Source organism: Pelobates fuscus, chromosome 7, assembly GCF_036172605.1.
Source record: "Pelobates fuscus isolate aPelFus1 chromosome 7, aPelFus1.pri, whole genome shotgun sequence".
In the NCBI taxonomy this organism is placed as follows: Eukaryota; Metazoa; Chordata; class Amphibia; order Anura; family Pelobatidae; genus Pelobates; species Pelobates fuscus.
In genome coordinates, this window is record NC_086323.1 from 15649634 (window position 1) to 15673525 (window position 23892).

The 23892-nt window shown below is 43.3% G+C and overlaps 1 protein-coding gene across 2 annotated transcripts in view; it reads left to right on the plus strand.

Annotated features, from left to right (window-relative positions):
* ARMH1 (armadillo like helical domain containing 1) overlaps positions 1 to 23892 on the plus strand; it is a 58607-nt gene that overhangs the window by 27901 nt on the left and 6814 nt on the right. For both annotated transcript variants that reach the window (XM_063427174.1, XM_063427175.1), the window contains exons 7-8: positions 14969 to 15091; positions 18130 to 18202. In XM_063427174.1, coding sequence (XP_063283244.1) covers positions 14969 to 15091; positions 18130 to 18202 — 196 coding nt within the window. The remainder of the gene's footprint in view (positions 1 to 14968; positions 15092 to 18129; positions 18203 to 23892) is intronic.

The following is a 23892-nucleotide window of genomic DNA, read 5'->3' on the forward strand; positions in this document are numbered from 1 at the left end:
TTTCTATAAGCCGATGAATACGTGACACTCTAGTAGCTGTCTCACTGACAGCCGCTAGAGGCGCTTCCGCAATTCTCACTGTGAAAATCACAGTGAGAAGACATTGGACATCCATAAGAAAAGCATTGAGTAATGCTTTCCTATAGGCGGTTTGACTGCGCGCGGCTCTTGCCGCGCATGCGGAGCTGAGAGGCGGATCAGGGCGAAGAGATCCCCAGCGCCAAGGGAGCCCGGCGCTGGAGAAAGATAAGAGCTGAAGGGGTTTTAACCACACACACGCTCACGAACAGACGCATACACACTAGCTAACAGACACACACTCACTGACAGACACACACATACACACTCACTGGCAAACACACACTCACTAACAGACACCAAACAGAGTCACTAACAGACACACCCAAACTAACACACTCAGTAACAGACACACACACTCACTGACACAACACACACTGACATTCACTAGCAGACACTCAATAATAGACACACACAAACTAACACACAACTAAGACACAGTAACACACACACAAAAACTAACACTCACTAGCAGACAGACACTCAATAACAGACACACACTAACAGACACACACAAACTAACACACACAAACTAACACGCTCAGTAACAGACAGACACACACATACACGCTCACTTTTTAATTTTTTTTTATTTAATCCCCCAGCCTCCCTACCTTTGGGAGTGCTGAGGGGATTCCCGATTTCCCTGGGGTCCAGTGGTGCTGCTGGGCGGCCGGTCCTGCAGGCGGCGAGGGAGCACTGATCCTCCTGTTCAGCTCCCTCGCGCGCCGCTTATTGATGCCGGAGTAACATCATATTCCGGCTCCACTGTGGTGCGTGCGAGGGAGCTGGGCAGAGAGAGCTCGGGAGAATGCGCCATTGCGCGCCAGCCTGCCAAGTGACACCACTGGGGGGCCCTGAGAGGGCGAGCTCCTGGGCCCCCCAGGAGAAGAGGCTGGCAAAATGTGGCCGCACTGGCGTACATACCCGGCTCGCAGGGCGGCCGGGCCCCCTGGTGGGCCGGGCCTGGTCGCAGCTGCGACCGCGGTATGTACGCCAGTGCTGAGACTATGTATCACAGTGTCCGCAAGTGCCTCAGTGCCCCATGTCTCCCAGTGTCCCTATGTTTCTGTGTCCCCATGTCTACATGTCACTAGGGGACACTGAGAGACATGGGGACACTGAGAGACATGGGGACACTGCGACACTGGAAGACATGGGGACACTGAGACACTGGGAGACATGGGCACACAGACACTAGGGACACTGGGAGACATGGGAACATTGAGACATGGGGACACTGAGACACTTAGGTGTCCCTAGTGTCCCCATGCCTCCCAGTGACCCCAAGTGTCTCAGTGTTCCCATGTGTGTCTGTTTCCCCATGTCTGTGTCCCCATGTGTGTCTGTGTTCCAAAGTGTCTGTGTTCCTATGTCTCCCAGCATCCCCTAGTGTCTGTGTCCCCTAGTGATTCAGTGTTACCATGTGTCCTCATGTCTCAGTGTCCCCATGTGTGTCTGTGTCCCCGTGTCTTCAAGTGTTTCAGCATCCCCAGAGGTCTCCCTGTGTCCCCATGTCTCATAGTGTCCCCTTGTGTCTCAGTGTCCCCATGTCTCCCTGCAGCCTTTACCCCATCCCTCACTTCCCTAAGCTGTAGGCTGTCTCTGCAGGCTGAAAGCTGCCGTCTAGACTCTCTGTGCTGTGTAGTTGCTCCACGCAGATCAGGGAGTAGAGAGATGCAGGTATATGCTGTAACTTCCTATCCCTGCCTCTCTCCACACACACAGCGACCCGTACTTGCCGGTAATGGTATTGCAGAGTTATCAGTTTATAATGAGAAAAATACCGGCATATGTATTGCCGGTATTACTGCAATATCGGCACCGACCAAGCATCCTCAAATAAATACCAGCCATGTGGCAACCCTAAGAGTAGTAAGTAAATATATATATATTTGTGTACGGCACATTACGAGGACGTTAGACAATGATAACAAACAGAAGCAGTATTAGTACTAGCAAGTCAGTTGAGGTGTGCCGAAACTGACGTGAGGTTAGGCCTGTAAAAGAGGGCCCACCTAGGAGAAATAATAAATTGAGGGTGCGGTGGGAGGGGCACTTCCGGGATCGTCGCTGACAGGTAGTAGGATAGTATTACGTTTATATAGGGCAAGTTGTACCTCCCACAATTCCAGGCCAAGCCTTCTATTTGTGTACGGCACATTACGAGGACGTTAGACAATGATAACAAACAGAAGCAGTATTAGTACTAGCAAGTCAGTTGAGGTGTGCCGAAACTGACGTGAGGTTAGGCCTGTAAAAGAGGGCAAAAATGATTAGAAGCGATTTCTTGATAATTCATACAAGTTTATTTAAATACAAACATTATTTAGACATATTATGGAAAGCCATTCTTATCTCACTTTCAGGGTTAGGAATGTACCTATTGTATGCAGAAGACTTCCATCTTCCCATGTTTTTAATGATGTGTGTCGGTACGTGGTTACCTGAGGCAGCTGAAGCGGCACCAATGCGAAAGGAATGACCCGAGAATGCGTGTGGGTTATGTCCAAGCCTGAGTAAAAGAGTACGAATGTAATACATAAACTGCTTGGTTGTTAGGGGCTTCCCTTGAATGGCCAAAAGTGGACTAGCTGGGTTGGAAGTGATTTGGGACCTCACTAGACTATCTAAAAGTGGTATAGGACACCATTTGGTAAAGGTAGGATAGTATTTAATTTCTACCGGAGGACCTGTTTGGCTAGTTTTAGTACGGGAAATGGATAAGACATAGTGGTCTTGTTCTTTGTGTAGGTGTTTCTTTTGGAGGCAAAGCTCCGAATCGGTTGCTTTTTCCACTGAGAACTCTTTAGGTCTCAAAAAGCCGTAAAAAGCCAAGTAAGCTGCTGATTTTATAATTAAGTTTGTAGTGTGTTCAAAAGGGGTTGTGTCGAGAACATCGGAGATACTTTTAAAAAGTTTACTGTCTATGGGAAGTCTTTTGATGGGATTGTGTGCTGATAATCTGTGAACCCCTCTTAATATGCTTTTAACTGGGTAAGACGTAAGAAAAGGAGTTTTGTTGGGATGGTTGGTTAACATGTAGTGTTGTATGCCTGTTAAGTAGAGTTTGATAGTGTTGTATGCTAATCTAAGAGAAATATGGCAAAAAGATGTGAACGCAACAACAGTTTCAACAGAAAAAACATTTATTACGTGATAATCACGAACAAAATCTTTAAACAATTTGTAAGCTCTAGAGTAGGCTTTCCTTGTGTTAGTTGACAGGCCTGCCTGAGCGAGAAATTTACCATGCTGTAAGAGAGAACTTATGTCATAATTAGTTCTGGGAAGCTTGGTGCCGCCCTGGGTTGCGGGTTTGCTGTTGGGTGATACCTGAAAAATTCCTGTAAATTTAAACGTGACAGAGCATCAGCAGCGTTATTTTGAACACCCGGAACGTGATAACAAGAAATACAGAATTGTAGGTTAGCCGCCAGCCAGGTTAGTCTCCTAATTAATTTCATAATTGTTAGTGATTGAGAGCGGCCTTTGTTCACTATATCACAGGTGGCTACGTTATCTGAAAAACACCTGACTGACTGACCACTCCATTCTTTACCCCAGACGTGAGCGGCTGCTACAATAGGATAAATTTCAAAAAGAGCCGAGGTGTTATTGAAATTTTCGAGAGAGGTGGTCTCAACTGGCCAAGAGTCATATAGCCACTCATCACCGAAAATGGCTGCATACCCTAACGCACCTGAAGCATCGGTCCAAATAACAGGGGAATCGTCAGATATGGGTGGAACAAACAGGGACCTGCCATTCCAAGAAGATAGGAATAGCTGCCACATTTGCAGATCGGCTCTAGCCGAATCGTTAAGGGAAGTTGTGGAGTCGTCGTCGGGTAGGCCGTGTAACAGAGAGAGGATTCTGGATATGAAGGATCTACCCTGAGGAATAATTCTCATGGCAAAGTTTAGTGAACCGAGTAGTGATTGTAGTTGTTTCCTAGTGCAAGTGCCTTGTGACGTGCAAGTGTTTATGTAAGAAAGTATCCGGTCTACTTTCTCTTGAGGCAGGCTGGCTTGCATAGAAACTGAATCGAGTGTAATACCCAGGAACGTGATAGTTGTGTTGGGACCTTCAGTTTTGTCTTGTGCAACGGGGACTCCTAAGTCTTTGAAAAGAGTGAGCATGTACTGTAGGCTGTGGGGTGTGTGTAGGTGAGGTTCGATGGTTAGGAAGTCGTCTAGGTAGTGAATGACTACTGGACATCTGCATGAGTTGAGTAGGAGCCAGGTTAAAGTTTCGGCAAATATATCAAATAACTTGGGGCTACTTTTAGATCCGAAGGTCAGTCTTGTTGCGAAATAGTAGCTTCCTTCCCACTTAACTCCATGCAGATGCCAGAGTGACTGGTGGATGGGGAGCAGTTTAAAGGCGTTTGTGATGTCTGATTTACTTAACCAAGCCGCCCTGCCGGCATGAATTATTGCTTGGATGGCATCGTCAATCTTGGCGTATTGCAGGGAAAAGTCCTCTGAAGGAATCAGAGCATTAAGGCTAGGAGTTGGGGACGAGTGTGGGGCGGAGAAGTCAATGATCAAACGCTTTTTGTTGTTGTATTTGCCTGTGGCGATACCTAGTGGGTTTGTCCTCCAGGAAGTGAAAGGAGGAGTAGAGAATGGGCCTATCATAAAACCATTTGAAATTTCTTTGTGTAACAGTTCGCGTATACTGTCTGGGTCTGTGAGTGCCGACTGCAAGTTGGGGCATTCTAAAACCCCTGTGGGAAGTGACACGAAGCCTGTGTGGAACCCATTAGTAAATCCTGCCGTAAGAAAATTAACCAAATGAACAGAAGGATGCTTAGACAGGTAGCGTTGCAACTTAGGTACGTTTATTGGCGTGGCAGATTTGTTAGGGTACAGTCTGTTGGGGCACATTGTTTTGGCATGTGCTCTAAAACATGTTGAGCATACGTGTAACAGCCTACACGCACTATAACTGCAACTACCTGCATTAAAATTGTTGCATACTTGAGCTTTACCTAGGAAAACAATAGGCCTACCCAGTTTGTCTCTCACTTCCCTCTGTGACGTGTTAGATTGATAACCAGAATTTGCGTTACTGGTAGAAGGGGTTGCCACGTTCTCTGGACAGAAGTTAACTGAATGAGCAGCAGATGAGCATATAGCGCAGGACGGGGTTTTAAGACCTGCAAAATGCATCAGGAACAACTCTGTGTCTAGCTGTGCCCAATCAGTAATGGTATTGTATTGGGAGAGAGAAGCAGCGGATCTTGAAGAAAATGACTTGTGATAGTCGTAAAATGCGTAGCCGCCGTACTTGTATGCTAATTCAATCACTTTATGAAGATACAAGTCAAGCTCCTCTCTCCTAAGTGGGAAAGTTGTACAGATAACATCTCTGTATAAGCCAAATGCGAGGACAAACTCGGGGATGTTGAGTTTCCTATTAAGTCTCGGGTCTCTAGATTTCATCACTACTGACAGGTCCTCGAAAGTATAGGCCCTGTTTTCTACCACGTCTTGTGCAGCGATCAGTAGTGATGCTAGATTTACGTCCTTCCCCTCTATAATGTCTCGTCTTAGGGACTGAGGAATGAGGTGAATAGGGTTAATGATATTAGAGGCTCTACTAGTTGGTAGAGGGTTGTCTTTACCTACGTTAGGTGTGGGCTCAGTAGCTGGCACGGGAATCTCTGGAGCGGTCGTGATACTGTTTGACTCCAGATTATCTAACCTATTGTTAATTGTAGCTACCGAGGAAACAAGGGAGGTCATCATATTGTGTAATTCAGCCAGGCTATTTTGCACATTGAAAACCGTACTAGGGCCTGGCCTCTCGTTGTCATCGGTAACGTTTAATAGTCTAAACAGTTCAGCTTTCCTGGCTGTAGCCGGGAAAGGAATGTTTCTTCTTTTAAGTTCAGAGGTGATCTTGGGGATAGTCCAGGACCGATAGCTGGAAGCTGGACTTGGTGGATCGGTACGTCTCTGTGAGCCTGATCTGAGTGGAGTGCTGGCCACTGACAAATCATCTCCTTGTATAGACTGGTTAGACATGCTGGGAAGTGAGGTAGATGGATAAATTTAGTATAGTACTGTATGGAACGGTAGAGACCCAGCTTACTATGCTAATGCCTACTGGCGAAATTATATTAACTAGCTTATTATTGGTGACAGGTGAGGCCCTGACTACTTGCCAAGTGGCTATGAGAGGCTCTACCTATGATTTGGCTCGTGGGGCCTTAGTGCCACTGAGGTGGGTGGCGGGGTGTTGGCCCGGTTAATAGAGTAATAACGAATGGCCGTGACTGGTGAGGCCCTAACTATGAGATGATGCAAGGCTCTAACTATGAAATGGGACGATTGGCCTGAACCTCTGAACGAAACGGTAGTCGGTATGCCTTGCGGGACCACTAGACTGTTAGGCGAAGAGGCCTATGGAATTCCTAATTTGGCGAGGAATTAAAGAGTAACCTAGTTTGTGTTTGAGCCGTATACATACCTGATAAATGACTTGGCTGAAGTATCCTGAAGTAGTTTAACCAAATTCTTACTTGGACCTAGAACATTTACAGATTTAAATTATGACCTAAGCCTGGGAGCAGCTGAAGAAACGTACTTTTCATTCCCCACAAAGTTGTATACTAACCGTATGCGTAAAGCTTTAGCGAAGACTTGGCTGGAGAAAGCCAGCACTTAACCAAGTATTGGATGCTTTGTGACAGGTACCGCTTGTACGCTGTGTCGTATATTTTGAATTAAAAATGGAGGGAAAAAACACATATAAACCACGTCATTTAATAAAGTAGTATCAAGTAGTAATAAATATGAACAGTGCGAGACTGTAAATTGACTGTCCGCAGTTAACCATGGGCACTTTGAGTACCCCAATTAATGGTACTGAGTAAAACCTGCATATAAATATACCTATGTATCAAACCTATGAGCCAATGAATGTTTACACCCCACGAAAATGATAGTTTGCGGTAACGGAGGGGTAATTAAAATATATATTATTATTATTATTAGTATTATTAGTATTAAACCTAAGAATTAATAACCGAGTAACATGTTAGATATGACTTAACTGATTACCGGCAGAGCGGGGAAAGAAAGTCAGGGTAATCCAGATTTGAACATAAAATTTTCCCTATAACGATTAAAAGGTTTAACTTACAGGATTTAATAATACGTTATTACTGGCGTGCGAGCCCGAGTAGCAGTTAAAATAATACAATTTATAACCCTACTGGCAATCAAAACAGTTTCTTGATCATGAATAACAAGGAAATTGCATCTACAGTTACACAAGCCTACAGGAAAATGAAAATTAATCCATATACCACACGGCCACAAGGTGGCGATATTCAGCCAACTATTCAGCCAAAGTAACTGACTGAAATACACGCTGACAGAAACCAGCCTGCAAGCGGAGAAAAGCAGAGCTAAAGAACACTTCGCTGACACAGCCCTGTACCTCTGACCAGGATTGTATGAAAGAGTGAAGGTAGGTCTAATGCCCCTGAATTAAAGCATGTCGAGCTTATCATTAACAGCTGAACCGGGAAGTAACGAAACAACCAAAGAACCTAACCGGCCGTTATATTTAACTTTGAATGGGGAAATACCGTTGTGACTATGCGTGCTGACAGTCGAGTCAGAATAAATGGAGCTGCCCGACTCCCCGCAATGCCTAAGTTCGTCCGTATCGTATATGTTTGCAAAGTAAGCTGTAAGCCTGGTACCGAGCGGCGGGAAACCGTAGCAGCTGATAAAAGTAAATAATTTTAAGCCGATAGCGTGTAAGTGTAAGCCCCCCATGTAGGTAATGTGCATGGCAGGACAGACCGATATTGAGCTGAGAACAGCTCAAAACTCACTGTTAGACGTTCTATTTGACTGCAAAGATGTTTAGCTGCTTGACGAAAACTCAGAGCAGAGAACTTGCAGGAGGACTGCCGGGCGGGAAAAACAGTATCGGGCTGTGAACCGGAAGAACCTAAGCACTTCCGGGATCGTCGCTGACAGGTAGTAGGATAGTATTACGTTTATATAGGGCAAGTTGTACCTCCCACAATTCCAGGCCAAGCCTTCTATATATATATATATATATATTTTTTTTTTTTTTTTTTTTTTAAATCAATGGGCCTATTCCATGGGCCTGGGCCTGGAGTTGCAACTTCATCAGCCCCTATGTTAATCCGGCCCTGAATATAGGTAATTATTTTCTTTTTTTTAGGGTGTTTAAATGGACACTCAATTAAGCAGTTTTGGTGTATAGAGGTTGTCATTGAAAAGTTAAATCACGGTGTTTAGGCAGCCCTTGCCATACCACCCTTGGCTGAGATTCAACCTACCTCCCTATACAGTCCCCACAGTGTGTTTAATTTAGAATTTCTTATCTCCTGCTCTCTTAATTGCCTGCTAGAGCTTGTAACAGCCTCCTGAGTGTAATTAAATTTCAGTTAATAAAGGAGGAACGAAACTTCCAAAGTAAGAACAAAGTAAAGAACTTATAACGTGAACATGTGCTACGATCTGATAAAAAAGGTGTTTTTATGCAGGCTGTGTGAGTCATAGATGGGGAGATGTTCCTGAGGCTGTATAAACATAATTTTTTTTTTATATATAATTCTTTATTTTCCGCGTGCAGCGAGTAATGCAAAGTCGTACATCTACATTCCGATTGAGCATTAAAATCATGGACATTTACAGGTACATAATGCAGTGGTTCGTTCAAAGCACGTATTTTTTGTAAACATAATGTTTACAAAAAAAATGTTTTTTGACTTAATGGCAGAGAATTGCATGGACGTTATCTATACACTGAAACTGCTTTGTTAATCTAAAGTTGTATTTAGAGATACCAAGCAGTCAAGTAAAAATAACGCCCAATCTACGACTGTGCTAACGGCTATGCTGTGTCAGCTAATCCGTGATGACGTCAGCAGAGCTACTGGAGCAAAGTTCACCTAAGAGAAACAAAACATTAGAGTGTGAATTTCCAAAATGTAGGCAGTTCCATGATCCCATGTTCCATGAAAGTTTGTTGTAAAAGTATTCTCTCTCTTTCTGTTTCCCTTTCTCAATTTGTTTTTCCTCTTAACTTAAAATCAGTCCATTAATACTGCATACACCAGATCTCTTAAACTGATAAAGTGTTTGAAGGCCCACATTAGAATCTTTAAAACTCCATTTTCTTTAGCTGTACTCAGGGGTGTATTGGGTGGGGGCAATGGCATATGTGCACTAATTGATCCATCGGACCATACAAAATCCAAGTACACAGTATTTTAAGTAAGCAGGAGGTTTTATCTGCAGGGACCTTTATATTTCCACCTCTCAATTAAAATCCTCTCCAACCAAAAGGAGAATGAAGCTAAATGTAAACACAAATATTTATTTTTCTGATCTTTCATTAACATCTGGTAAAGCATAAGTATTCATTAAACATGAATTGAAGCTTTTAAAAATGACAGCAACAATAACGTGCTCTGGGTCAAACTCTGTAAACTAAGACAACAATTTTACATTTAAATAGAATACCTATCTCTACAGATTTATTATATTTGGAACCAGACCAATCAGACACTCCTACCGTATTTCAAATACTCATAAGCTAGTTCATGATCTATTTTGCACTCCTGTAAAAAGTAGATGTCCTTACATAAGCAAACCAATCAGGCCTCTGATGGATCCCTCTAAACTCTTTACATTGAGGGAGACTATTGAGAGTTCCATGTAGTTTATTTGAGCAATTCAGCAAGTCTGCGGTTGATTCCTTCACGGTCTGAGTCAGAAGAATATGACTTTTGAAGTCTTTCTCAGAGTTAACTACTGTTATCATTTCTATAATCAGTGATGGTAATCCACATGCCACACTTGCTGTATGCAACATGGAAAGTTTCTTAACACTTTTGGGTGCCTAATTCTGATGGACTTCCCAACTCCAACTTGTGCATGGTTGACTCTTACTCTTTCTTCGTGGTTCATTTTCTCCATTGCTCTCAGGGACTCGACTTAAGATAGAATTCCAGCTCACCCCCTACATCCATAATATAAAGTCCAAGAAAGATTGGTTAGCGGGTTCCTCCAGCTGACTTAGCCACCTCACCTCACCCCATCCACAGACAAAACCTTATTTGCATCTACTGGTTGGTCAATCACCATTATAGAGAGCAAAAAAGAGGGCTTAAGAGAATACTGAGAACAGGCAGCAGCTGAAATAGCCTGAAATAGTATGCCTTTCGAAGGGTCCCCGCTCAGTTCTCAAGCTAGTTTTAGCTCATCTTGTGCCATTACAGAGAAAACATCTCTGAAACATATCAGACTGGTCCCACCCATACGGGCAGTCCAGATCCGAAATGCCAGCAAGTTCCCTCTGCACAAGAGATACAGCAACCCCACATGATCATTTCAGCCTTGTTAGGCATAGCTGATATCTCTCTAGGCACCGTCAGCAAGGGGTCCACGTCTGGATTACCCTTAAAAGCTATGGAGAGCAAAAAACAAGGTGCAAGAGATTACTGAGAACAGGCAGCAGCTGAAATAGCCTGCCTTTCGGTGGGTCCCTGCTTAGTTCTCAAGCTGGTTTTAGCTCATCTTGTGCCATTACAGAGAGAACATCTCTGAAACATGTTAGACTGGTCCCACCCATACGGGCAGTCCAAATCCGAAATGCCAGCAAGTTCCCTCTGCACGAGAGATACAGCAACCCCAGACCATTATTTCAGCCTTGTTAGGCATCATCAGTGAGGCATAGCTGATATCGCTCGAGGCACCGTGAGCAAGGGGTCCACGTCTGGATTACCCTTAAAACTTATGGAGAGCAAAAAACAGGGCGCAAGAGAATACTGAGAACAGGCAGCAGCTGAAATAGCCTCACTTTACCGGCAAGGAACTTTTAAAATCCCTTATTCGGTAAAATCAGCATGATTGTTAGGACCACCATCAAACAGCTACTTACATAGTGATCTAAGTTTACAAGGGCTTGCAGGCATCAAGTTCAACCTTTAAATACCTCTTTTCATGTTGATTAAAAAAAAAGGTGAAAAACACAGTTCAGGGCAGTGACCAATTTTGCCACTAATGGGGGGGACAAAAATCCCCCCATGACTCTTTTAGTTGCAATCAAATTTCTCCCTTTGATCAGTCAGGTTTTCATCTGTGACATGAATGCTAGGTGTGATATCCTCCAAAGCCATAGCTGTCCATTACATTTGTCTTTCTGTTTGGGGCAACAAAACCTGGACCTTCTGCTTCCAGCATTAAAGTATCACTGTACTGGGTCAGTTACTACAATCTGCCAAATCTTTCAGCGAATGGGGACACTGCCTCATGGCAACATATCTGTTAGGTGTAGACAGTCTCTGAGAACATAAGGAAAAAGGACAGATAATGGTTAGCAAAACTAGATTTATGTGTTTAAACTTTTATTAAACCACTAAAAATATACTTGCACTAATACCCAATAAATATTTATTTCCAAGAAATACCAGTTTGTTACTAGCAAGTCCTTGTATACAGTCTGTTAATATTTGTGTTACTGTTTCAATTGCAAAATTCACTAATTCTACTTGGAAGATTGCTAGACAATTGTATCGAACTCTATTTTCATAAAGATTGCATCTTACATTAACACCACAAGAGGGCACTAATACCATCCTAAAAGTGTCTAATCACAGAGATAGCATAGCTGTTCCCTAATGCACCCTAACAATCTTGTAGTGCCATCTATCTACTGTCTGTTTCTGTTACATACTTATTTACAAGGTAGTCCCCAACATTAAATGGAACATACAGAGACTGGGAGAGAGAAAGATGCACTTATGGGATCTCATAGTAAAAACAATATCCTCGTATTTCCAATGGTAGGAAAATGCGTAGTGTAGAGCTAATCTCCTGCCACCTTCCCAATGTTTCTTCCCATTCCAGGTCCTCACTTCACTAAGAATCATGTTGCCAGCAGTAACTTTGAAACAATATTGAAGTAGCCACGCAATGGTTTCCTCACGCACATGGTTGTACATGTGAACAGTAAGAGGGCATTTAACCCTCCATATAATAACAGAAAATGTAAGCCATTCAACAGAGAATCATTGAACTCTTTGTCTAGATCTGCAGCACATCAGAGAGCCATATATACACATTCCTGCACAGGGATACGAGCATATAGACCATTATACACGTTACATACATGTACGCACACGTGTAAAGAAAGATTAAATAATACAACACAGACACCTTTATGCAGGGATAGGCATACATACTCCCTAATGGACCAAGACATAATTACATACCGAATATGAAAGGGGTTAACAGCCAGAATGCAGCCTAATTTGCATGCAGAATTCCTAGACGTCCCCTAGTCTCCCCTCCATCACCCGTCCAATCCTCTCTGCCAATAAAAAAAATAAGGCAAATAAGGTGAGTTTAATACATTTTATAAAGTGGGCAATAAAGGCATATAAGTATATATATATATTTACATTTTGCAACTGCATGTGTGTGTTTTAATTTGTGAGTAAACTGTGATATGTTTCTCTTTCTCTGATCTTTAAGGTGGACACAAAGTTTCCATTGATTCAATACAGAGGCTACGACATTACATGGGGCATTTTACTACTATTACTATACCCTCTCTACTGGTGATAGCCTTTTCCTTAAAGGGACACTATAGTCACCAGAACAACTACAGCTTATTGTATTTGTTCTGGTGAGTAGAATCATTCCCTTCAGGCTTTTTGCAGTAAACACTATTGTTTTTTTAGAGTAAAGGCAGTCTTTACATTACAGCCTAGTGATAACTCCACTGGCCACTCCTCGGATGGCTGCTAGAGGTGTTTCCTGTGGCAGTGCTGCACAGTGTGGCTGACATTCAGTGTCTCCACCCTCTGCATGGAGACACTGAACTTCACTCATAGAGATACATTGATTCAATTCATTTTTTATGAGGAGATGCTGATTGGATAGGCCTGTGTTTTGCTTCTGCTAGCTCTGCCCCTGATCTGCCTCCTTGACAAGCTCAACCAATCCAATGCTATGGGAAAGCATTATGATTGGCTCAAAACACCACTTCTGATTATGTCAGCCAAGCAGGCAGATCTGGGGCAGAGCCAGCAGCAGCAGACTGGAATAAAGGTAAGATGTTGCTATATTAAGGTGGGCCAGGGATGGTATAACACTGTAGGGTCAAGAATAGATGTTTGTGTTCCTGACCCTATAGTGTTCCTTTAATATATAGAGACTGATTTTGGGACTCTTGAAACTTTGTATTATTAACTTGCGATATCCCTGTATAATATCCACTAAGCGCTGATACTATTTTTGTAGTGTTTTTTAGTGTTGGAACTTGGGAAGGTTTTATTGTATCTAGCTGTTTTATTTTATTTTAATTATTTACATTTTTTTTATCCACAGAGATTTGTATTTGCACTCTCTTACAGTGTTTATTTAAGATTTATTTTCTGTAGCCGTTGCAAACCCTCCCCTTCTAACCCCGCCTAGATTTTCTGTGTCTGTCCAATCACAGACTTCCCAATGCAGCTCAGTGTGAAGTCTTTGCAAGGCAGGTGCTCTGGGCAATTGCTGACTAATGAGTTTAGATCTACTCTAATTTCCAATGAAGGCAGTTAAAAAGTCACACCTATCTGCCCCCGCTCTCTGGACTAGGCAGACTCAACCAAACATCACAAAACAAATTTAATTGTGGCATTTTCTTACATCTCAAAGAAATCAAAAATAATTACCTGCACTGAGCTATCTTCCCACACTTTATTGGGTTCTATATTGGAAGTTACTCCACTGCTTAAATTAAATCTACCGCTGATGCTCACAGAGTATGGTTTTAATTGAGGTAATTTTATGGAATGTTACATGTATCTCTATAAAGAGATGCTGTTTGGCATGGCAAATTTGCACATACTGCCCAGCCTCTCAATGCTCCCTGATTGGTTGAGAAAATGCAGATTGAGTATCTCAGCCAGCTGAGGCAGGGTGCACCGGAGGAAATAAGGTAAGTAATAGGGAACACATTGGGTGGGAAGTAGCACTGTAACATGGGGTGGGATGGAGCACCGTAACATGGCTATTACAGAGCCTTGTTAAAATGCTGCCGCCCACCCCACCTTTTCAATAATAAAGGGACACTATAGGCACCCAGGTCACTTCAGCTCTCTAGAAGGTCTTTCGGGTTGTTAGGCGACTTTTGGTCGCCTAACTGACGCTGGACATCCTCACGCTATGTATGAGGACATCCAGTGTCACCGGAATCCCCATAGGAAAGCATTGAATAATGCTGTGCTATGGGGAAATCGTAATGCGAGCGCATGCGCATTAGGTCTCTTCTGCGGGCTGACGTCGTTGGGGGAGGAGAGGAGGCGGACCCGAGCTAGCACCAAGGGACATTGGAGCTGGACTCAGGTAAGCAAAAGAAGAGGTTTTTCCTGGCACTATGTTTCCCTTTTAGGGTTAATAAGATGTAGGGGTTTAAAAAAATACCCCTCTCTGTCTCATTAGAGATTTTTTACCTAAAGCTGAAGACAGCAAGGGGAATTGTTAGTGTAGGATCCACCTTAAGAGATTTTGCCTTCACATGTCAGGTGATCTTACACTTAAATAGCCATTGGAGTGATACTATAAATCTCCAGTTATTTAAATGTGCATACAATTTGTGTTAAATATGTTTTAGAAGAGATGTTTGATCCAAGCAATCGAAATGGGGTGATAAAGTAAATAAGTAAATCTGGGGATGGCCATCTTAGCAAAACAGCAGCTGTTGAAATAAAGGTTTTACAGATGTAACACCCAGTTGGTACATGGAAGACATTTGTTGTTTTGTGATAATATAATACATATATTTTCTGTATTTTCTAAAACACTGAGTGAAATATAAAGCATCATTTTAATTTCAGCCCTGCAACTCATCAAGTATCTAATGTGCACCGAGGTCCGTCCGGCTCTTTTAAAAGGATTAGTAGCATTACTGAGACCTTCCCGGAAGGAGAGCAGTAAAGTTAGACCCCAGATCCTAGACGGTATGTATTATTGCTGGGCAGTAAAAGAAGACATTGGTCATTTAGTTGTTTCACACTGTATGGTTTGCTGCACTGCGTGACTGTAAGGCAGGCGTAGCCAGTAGCTCATTCTCCAGATATAGCTATTCACCAGCTGCAGCCCATTGGTAACATATGCCCTGACACAAGCTGACTGAGCCTTATGGGAATTGTACTTTTACTAGCTAGAGAACTACGGGTGATGGAATGTGTACTCCAACAGTCATTGCAGATTGTCTCATCTTGGCTTTGGTCATACTTTCCCAGTTTGGGAATAATGCGTGTTTTAGTCTGACCGAAGCTGGCCATTGACGTAATGATCCTAGATAAAGAGATGGGATGGTGTATGTTACATTGTCCCATTAGTTCGCCATACTCCCAGCTCAGTGTAATTACTTCTCTTATCCCCAATCTTCAGGTCTAAATATGATCAACCACTCACATATGAGAACCACTGTTGCCAGTGTTATATGTTTAGATAGATTGTATAATTATTTTAAAATATTAGAACACGTATTGTAAAATCCAGGGGTAGGCAACATTTAGTACTCCAGATGTTGTGGACTATAGCTCTCATAATGCTCTTACAGCCATAATGCTGGCAACACATCATGAGAGAGGTAGTCCACAACATCTGGAGTGCCAAAGGTTGCCTAATCCTGGTATAGTTATATATATTTATCTATATATATATATATATATATATATATATACACACACACACACAGTATCTCGCAATAGTGAGTACACCCCTCACATTTTTGTAAATATTTTATCTTTTCATGTGACAACACTGAAGAAATGACACTCTGCTACAATGTAAGGTAGTAAATGTACAGCCTGTATAACAGTAAATTTGCTGTCACCTCAAAATAACTCAACACACAGCCATTAATGTCTAAACCGTTGGCAACAAAAGTGAGTACACCCCTAAGTGGAAATGTCCAAATTGGGCCCAAAGTGTCATTATTTTGTGTGGCCACCATTACTCTCTAGCACTGCCTTAACCCTCATGGGCATGGAGTTAACCAGAGCTTCACAGGTTGACACTGGAGTCCTCTTCCACTCCTCCATGATGACATCACGGTGCTGGTGGATGTTAGAGACCTTGCGCTCCCCCACCTTTCGTTTGAGGAGGCCCCACAGATGCTCAATATGCTGTGTGCGGCGTATGGTCTGAGCACTGATAGGCCGACCACCTACCACTTCAACCTCTGCAGCAATGCTGGCAGCACTCCTACGTCTCTTTCCCAAAGACAACCTCTGGATATGACGCTGAGCACGTGCACTGATAGTGAGGCATTTTCTCTGTCGGGAATTTTCCCTTATCATGGAGTTTTGTATCAATTTGCAACTCTCTGTATTTCTCCTTTTCCCCAAACCATATGGTCAGTTGCCCCAATGAACGAGATAAGACAAAGTAAGGTTCAGAGTGACTTCTGAGCCTTTAATGAGCCGTGTAACAAGTTTTATACAGCAGGAAACAGGGGTAGTCGTTACAAGCATTATCCAATCTTAATAAAATCATCTATCTTATCTTAACATCTTAACCTATAGCAAGCTTGCAGGTGTATCTTCATGTTCGGGCCTTGCTCAAAGTTAAATTTTATTATAACTACGCACTTTAAACTAATATGCATGCGCACTACGAATTAAAGATATTTACTACTAAGTTATAAATTATACATTACTATGCAGTTCTGATCAAAGGGAGAAAAACATGAAATAAGGCCGACAGACAGAAACATACAGGATATAACACCTATCACTTGTTACATGATGTTCCACAGCTCTTAACGCCTGTGACTTGTTACACAATGTTCTACAGCTTTTAATTGTCTAGGGGTATTCACTAAGCATTGGATATAGATAAAATATATTATTGCAAATAGCTGACATGTTAACCAATGTCAAACAGACTGGCCAGCCAGTCATCTGTATCTTAAGCCCTGGGTAAATATAGGCAAAGTGTATCATACCCTACATGCACTCAACTTCTTTGGGCGACCATGGCGAGGCCTGTTCTGAGTGTAACCTGTGCTGTGAAACCGCTGTAAGGTCTTACCCACCGTGCTGCAGCTCAGTTTCAGGGTCTTGGCAATCTTCTTACAGCCTAGTCCATCTTTATGTAGAGCAACAATTCTTATTTTAGATCCTCAGAGAGTTCTTTGCCAACAGTGCCATGGTGAACTTCCAGTGACCAGTATGAGAGAGTGTGAGAGTGATAACACCAAATTTAACACACACTAACAAATCACATGACGCCGTGGAGGGAAAATGGCTAATTGGGCCTAATTTGGACATTTCCACTTTTGTTGCCAACGGTTTAGACATTAATGGCTGTGTGTCAAGTTATTTCCATTTACACTGTTATACAGGCTGTACACTTACTACTTCACATTGTAGCAGAGTGTCATTTCTTCAGTGTTGTCACATGAAAAGATATCATAAAATATTTACAAACATGTGAGGGGCAGACTCACTTTTGTGAGATACTGTATATAGTGACAAATGTATCGTAATTGACATTCTGATTTATGTCCTATTTTTGGAGTTCTTCAATGTGTGAATAAAACTGCTGATTTCAATAAAATGTTTAAAAAGGGAAAATACAAAACAGAACCAAACTTAACATGTATTGAACTCTAAACAAGTCCCTTGCACAATAATATGTGTTTAATTTGTGTTCTGCTTTTGTTTGCGGGTTTTTTACATACATCCATGCAGATCTATATTATCATGATTGCTGCTTTGTGTACCTGCCTATTCCCTTTATCTGTTGGCTGTTGTTAGGCAGAGATGTTTGGCTAAGAAACCTTTTTGCTGGTGCGTGAATGAGTCTTTGATAACATAGTTACAACCTCTTCACTATGATTTTATGTTATCTTAATGTAATACTACTCAATTTCGTTTGTTCTCGTGGAAGTTAATTGAAACTTGTTGACATGTTTGAGGATATAAGTATACACAGTAAACATGTATGGAATTCTTTACTACTCTCTTGTTTCTTTGTGTCACAGATCCAAATGTTGCCCAAATGACAGAATCCCTGCCAGTCTTCATACAGCAAGCAGCGGCTGCCAAAGCTATTGGGTATGAATTATTCGGAAAGAAAATCAGAATCCCACAATGAATAATAGACACATTATAAGTTTATTCCTGTAGCACTGTCTTACATGGCATGTTGGATTGATCTGCTTTAAAAGGTGCCTCTAAACACCATCACAACTTAATTGCATAATGGTAAATGTGCCAAATTGACTCTGAGAGTGGTTGCTGGCTGCAAGTTAGCTGAAATAAAGGGCATGTGTCAAACCTTTACTATCCAGAACCGTGCACAGCATTGCTGCTGTGAATAGTTCAGGAGTTCCCGGATCCCTCTGGAGTTCCTTTTCACTACCATTCAAGCCCTGACGCGAGCCGGCTATTTACTCTTTATTCCACATTGCACCTTTTATGCGTGTGTTGTATCTTTCTTCCTATACACTTTGTATATCAAAGCAGGAGCTGTCCATAGAACCTTTCCCCTGAAGACTTTGGTGGGAGAGGTGAGACATTAACCTTCTTGCTGTCAGCGTACCTGTGGTCTCTACCTCCAAAAGAGGTAGAGACTTAGCTGTTCCACCATCCAGACGGTCTGATGACTCCCTTCCCCGCGGTCTATCCGGTCAAGGCCGGCCGCGAGGGAGTGACTGCCTTTTACACCATCTAGGCAGGAAGTCATCATCAGGACACTCCCCCGGATCGACCTGTCAGTCAATCGCTGCAGGACCAATCAGGACGTCTCGGAGGTGTGGTTACTGCTCTGAACAGGGTATTTAACAGAGCTTCCTTCATTAGCTCATTGCCCTGTCGTGGTTCTAGCTTGTTCTAGTCACTCAGTGCTTGTGTATTCTATTATCCCTTTTGGTTTTGACCCGGCTTGTTTACCTTACTCTGCTTATCTCTGTTACCCTTGATTCGGCTTGTCTCTCGCTTACCTGTCTTCTGTTACCCTCGACCTCGGCTTGTCTTTGACCATTCTATACGGTACTACTTACGTTAGTCCGGCCATTCTAAGGTCCGGTATACGTATCTGGCTACTGTTTGTACTCTGCGTGTTGGATCCCTGTCCCGATCCTGACATTACGACAGGGCCAATGGATCCTGCAAGTACAAACAGTCAGCTGGCTTCTCCTGATCCTAGGTTTGAAGCCATGGATCACAGAATGGATCAGATGGCGCTTGCGCTACAGGCTCTATTATCTCATGCCAATAACCCACCAGAGGAGATACGTAATACCCTTGTTTCTCCTGTCAGTTTAGGTCTAGAGGTAGCCACAGTGGGTGCTTCTTCTCGCATTACCCCCCCAGTACGCTATGGTGGGGCTCCTGAGAAGTGTCGTGGTTTTTTAAACCAAATTAGTATCCACTTTGAATTGCAACCCCGCTCTTATCCTACAGATAGGGCAAAGGTAGGATTTATTATCACCCTACTTATTGAGAAAGCTCTGAGATGGGCCAACCCACTATGGGAGAACGATAACCCATTAGTGTATAACTATAACGCATTTGTAGCTGCTTTTAGAAGAACATTTGATCCTCCAGGTAGAAAGGTTAATGCAGCCAGATTACTGTTGCGCCTGAGACAGGAGAACCGAACACTGGTGGATTATGCACTAGAGTTCAGGTCTCTGGCGTCAGAAGTCAAGTGGAATGAGCAGGCGTATATGGATGTATTTTTGAATGGCCTATCTGAAGTAATCCTTGATGAGGTTGCTACCAGAGAACTCCCTGAGAATTTAGAAGATTTAATTTCGTTCATCTCTCGTATAGATGAACGTTTAAGAGAGAGACAGAACACTCGAGAGAGGAACCGGAGACCTTCTTTTAGGTTAGCCCCCGCTTTTCCAAGTCCTGACTCCACGGTATCTTTGCTTCCTGAACCTATGCAGATAGGTTATACCCGCCTCTCTGAGGAGGAAAGACAGTACAGGAGAAGAGAGGGTTTGTGTATGTATTGTGGAGCCAAGGGTCATTTACTCTCGAACTGTCCTAACCGTCCGGGAAACGCTCGCACCTAAGTCTCTCTAGAGGACAAGCCTTGGGTGTTTCTATTTTGTCCTCTACTCCTAATTATAAAGATCACAGGCTTCTGCTACCAGTTTCCTTAACTTGGGAGAAGGAAGTAGTAAGGGCTATGGCATTGATAGATTCCGGTGCTGCTGAGAATTTTATCGACCAAGCCTTTGCTATTAAGAACAATTTCCCATCCCAGCTAAGGGAGACACCCTTGGCCGTTGAGGCCATAGATGGTAGACCACTACTAGACCCTGTTATCTTTCGTGAAACCATACCCATTAGTTTAAATGTTGGTATCCTACACGTGGAGAATTTATCTCTTTTGCTCATTTCATCCCCTTCCGTTCCCATAGTTCTGGGGTACCCATGGTTGAAGAAACATAACCCTATTATCGATTGGGAGTTAGGGGAGATACTCTCGTGGGGCCAGGGTTGCCAGGATAGGTGTTTATGCAAGGTTTCTCCATTAGCTAATGTTAACATACCTGAGACTCCTATTCAGTCCACAGAAAGACAGATACCAGACCTTTACCTAGACTTAAAGGCAGTATTTGACAAGAAGAATGCCGATTCTTTGCCGCCACACAGGCCATTTGATTGTAAAATTAAGCTTCTACCTGGGACTATGCCTCCGAGGGGCCATGTATATCCTTTGTCTGTTCAGGAAAACTTGGTTCTAGAGGAGTATATTCGGGAGAATTTAGAAAAGGGATTCATTAGGAGGTCTTCTTCCCCGGCCGGGGCTGGGTTCTTTTTTGTTAAGAAAAAGGATGGCACGCTGAGACCTTGTATCGATTACAGAGGCTTGAATAAAATAACTGTCAGAAATGCCTATCCTATTCCACTTATTACCGAGTTATTTGATCGTCTTAAGGGCTCCAAAATCTTCACCAAGTTTGATCTCAGAGGGGCATATAATTTGGTGAGAGTCCAGCAGGGACATGAGTGGATGACGGCGTTCAATACTCGGTACGGTCACTATGAATACACAGTTATGCCGTTTGGACTTTGCAATGCTCCTGCAGTATTTCAGGATCTGATTAATGAGGTACTTAGGGAGTTTCAACATGATTGTGTCATTGTCTACCTAGACGACATACTGATACACTCTAGGGAGATTGAAACTCACCATAGACAGGTCAGAGCGGTATTACAGAAACTTCTGCAACATGGTCTATACTGTAAATTGGAAAAATGCAGCTTTGATCAGTCTCAGATAGATTTTCTTGGTTACGTGATTTCTGGGGAAGGTTTTAAGATGGACCCTGACAAACTCCAGTCTATTTTAGATTGGTCATTACCTAAGGGACTCAAGGCTATTCAGAGGTTTATTGGTTTCTCCAATTATTATAGGCGCTTCATTAAGGGTTACTCGTCTATTATTGCGCCCATTACCAATATGACCAAACAGGGGGCAGAAACTAAGACGTGGTCTCCTGAAGCTCTCGCTGCTTTCAAGAGGCTCAAAGAACTTTTTGCTTCTGCTCCAATATTAGTCCATCCTGATACGACTTTGCCGTTTCTACTCGAGGTCGATGCCTCTGAGACAGGAGTAGGTGCGGTTCTGTCACAAAGATTAGGGGTAGATAAACCATTACACCCGTGTGGTTTTTTTTCCAGGAAACTTTCTGGGGCTGAGAGCAGATATGACATCGGAGACAGGGAACTGTTAGCAGTCATTAAAGCCTTAAAGGAGTGGAGACATTTGTTGGAGGGGACCCTACACCCTATTACGATTTTGACAGACCACAAAAACTTGTCATATATTGGGGAGGCTAAGCGCTTATCCTCTAGACAAGCTCGTTGGTCCTTATTCCTGACTCACTTCAATTATGTACTGACTTACAGACCTGGTTCTAAAAACTCTAAAGCCGATGCATTATCTCGCCAATATGAACCTTCTACTGTACCTGAACCAGTTCTTTCTTCTATAGTTCCGAAGTGCAATATCATTGCTAATACGAATCTCAGGATTCATTCTCCATTACTGGCCGAGATCATTAAGTTGCAACATCTCGCACCTAAACAGACCCCTGCGGGTCGTCATTTCGTTCCTCCTGCTTTTCAACTGGAACTTTTACAGTGTTTACATAATAGCAAGATGGCGGGACATCCTGGTATTCGCAAAACTTACGCCTTGATCTCTAAGGACTTCTGGTGGTCTACTTTACGGAGGGATGTTGAGGAGTTCATCGCTGCATGTGAAGTTTGTACTAAAACCAAACAACCCCATACGCTTCCATGTGGACTCCTGCAACCCTTGGAGGTTCCAGAGAAACCATGGTCCTGTTTGGCCATGGACTTTATTGTCGATCTACCTATCTCTAAAAGACAGACTGTTATCCTCACCGTGGTTGACAGGTTTACTAGGATGGCACACTTCATTCCCCTGCCTAAACTTCCGTCTTCTCCCGAATTGGCAGAGATATTCGCCAAGGAGATTTTTCGCCTACATGGGATACCCTCTCAGATTGTATCGGACAGAGGCTCCCAATTTGTTTCCCGCTTTTGGAGGTCCTTCTGCTCTCAACTTGGTATTAAATTAAACTTTTCTTCTGCCTATCATCCTCAGTCTAACGGAGCTGCTGAACGTACCAACCAGAAAATTGAACAATATTTACGATGCTTTGTTTCTGAACACCAGGATGATTGGGTCGGTTTGATTCCTTGGGCGGAGTTTGCACACAACAATCTCGTTTGCGATTCTACTCATTCAAGCCCCTTCTTCATGAATTATGGTTTTCATCCGTCTATTCTTCCTTTGGATTCTCCTTCCCAGGGGGTGCCGTCGGTTGATGTTCATGTTGCCAATTTGAGGAAGTTGTGGGATCAAACTCGACAAATCCTTGTGCACAACTCTATGTTGGTCAAGAAACACGCTGATAAACGTAGAAGGGCGGCTCCGGTCTTTGTTCCAGGTGATAGGGTATGGCTGAGCACGAGGAACATCCGTTTAAAAGTGCCCTCCATGAAGTTCGCTCCTCGTTATATTGGACCCTACAGGGTGCTGACCCGTATCAATCCGGTTGCGTATCGTTTAGCTCTTCCTAATACCTTACGCATTCCGAACTCGTTTCACGTTTCATTGCTGAAACCACTCATATGTAACAGATTTTCCTCCACAATAGCCCCTCCTCGCTCCGTTCAGGTGGAGGGTCAGGAGGAGTATGAGGTCAACTCTATTATTGATTCTCGAATCTCCCGGGGGAGAGTACAATATCTGGTTGATTGGAAGGGATATGGTCCTGAGGAGAGGAGTTGGGTACCTCAGGAGGATGTTCATGCTCCCCGTCTCCGCAGGGCGTATCACTCTCGCTTCCCATCTCGTCCCGGTTCATTCCGCCCGGTGGGCGTATCTGAGAGGGGGGGTACTGTCAGGGTACCTGTGGTCTCTACCTACAAAAGAGGTAGAGACTTAGCTGTTCCACCATCCAGACGGTCTGATGACTCCCTTCCCCGCGGTCTATCCGGTCATGCAAGGCCGGCCGCGAGGGAGTGACTGCCTTTTACACCATCTAGGCAGGAAGTCATCATCAGGACACTCCCCCGGATCGACCTGTCAGTCAATCGCTGCAGGACCAATCAGGACGTCTCGGAGGTGTGGTTACTGCTCTGAACAGGGTATTTAACAGAGCTTCCTTCATTAGCTCATTGCCCTGTCGTGGTTCTAGCTTGTTCTAGTCACTCAGTGCTTGTGTATTCTATTATCCCTTTTGGTTTTG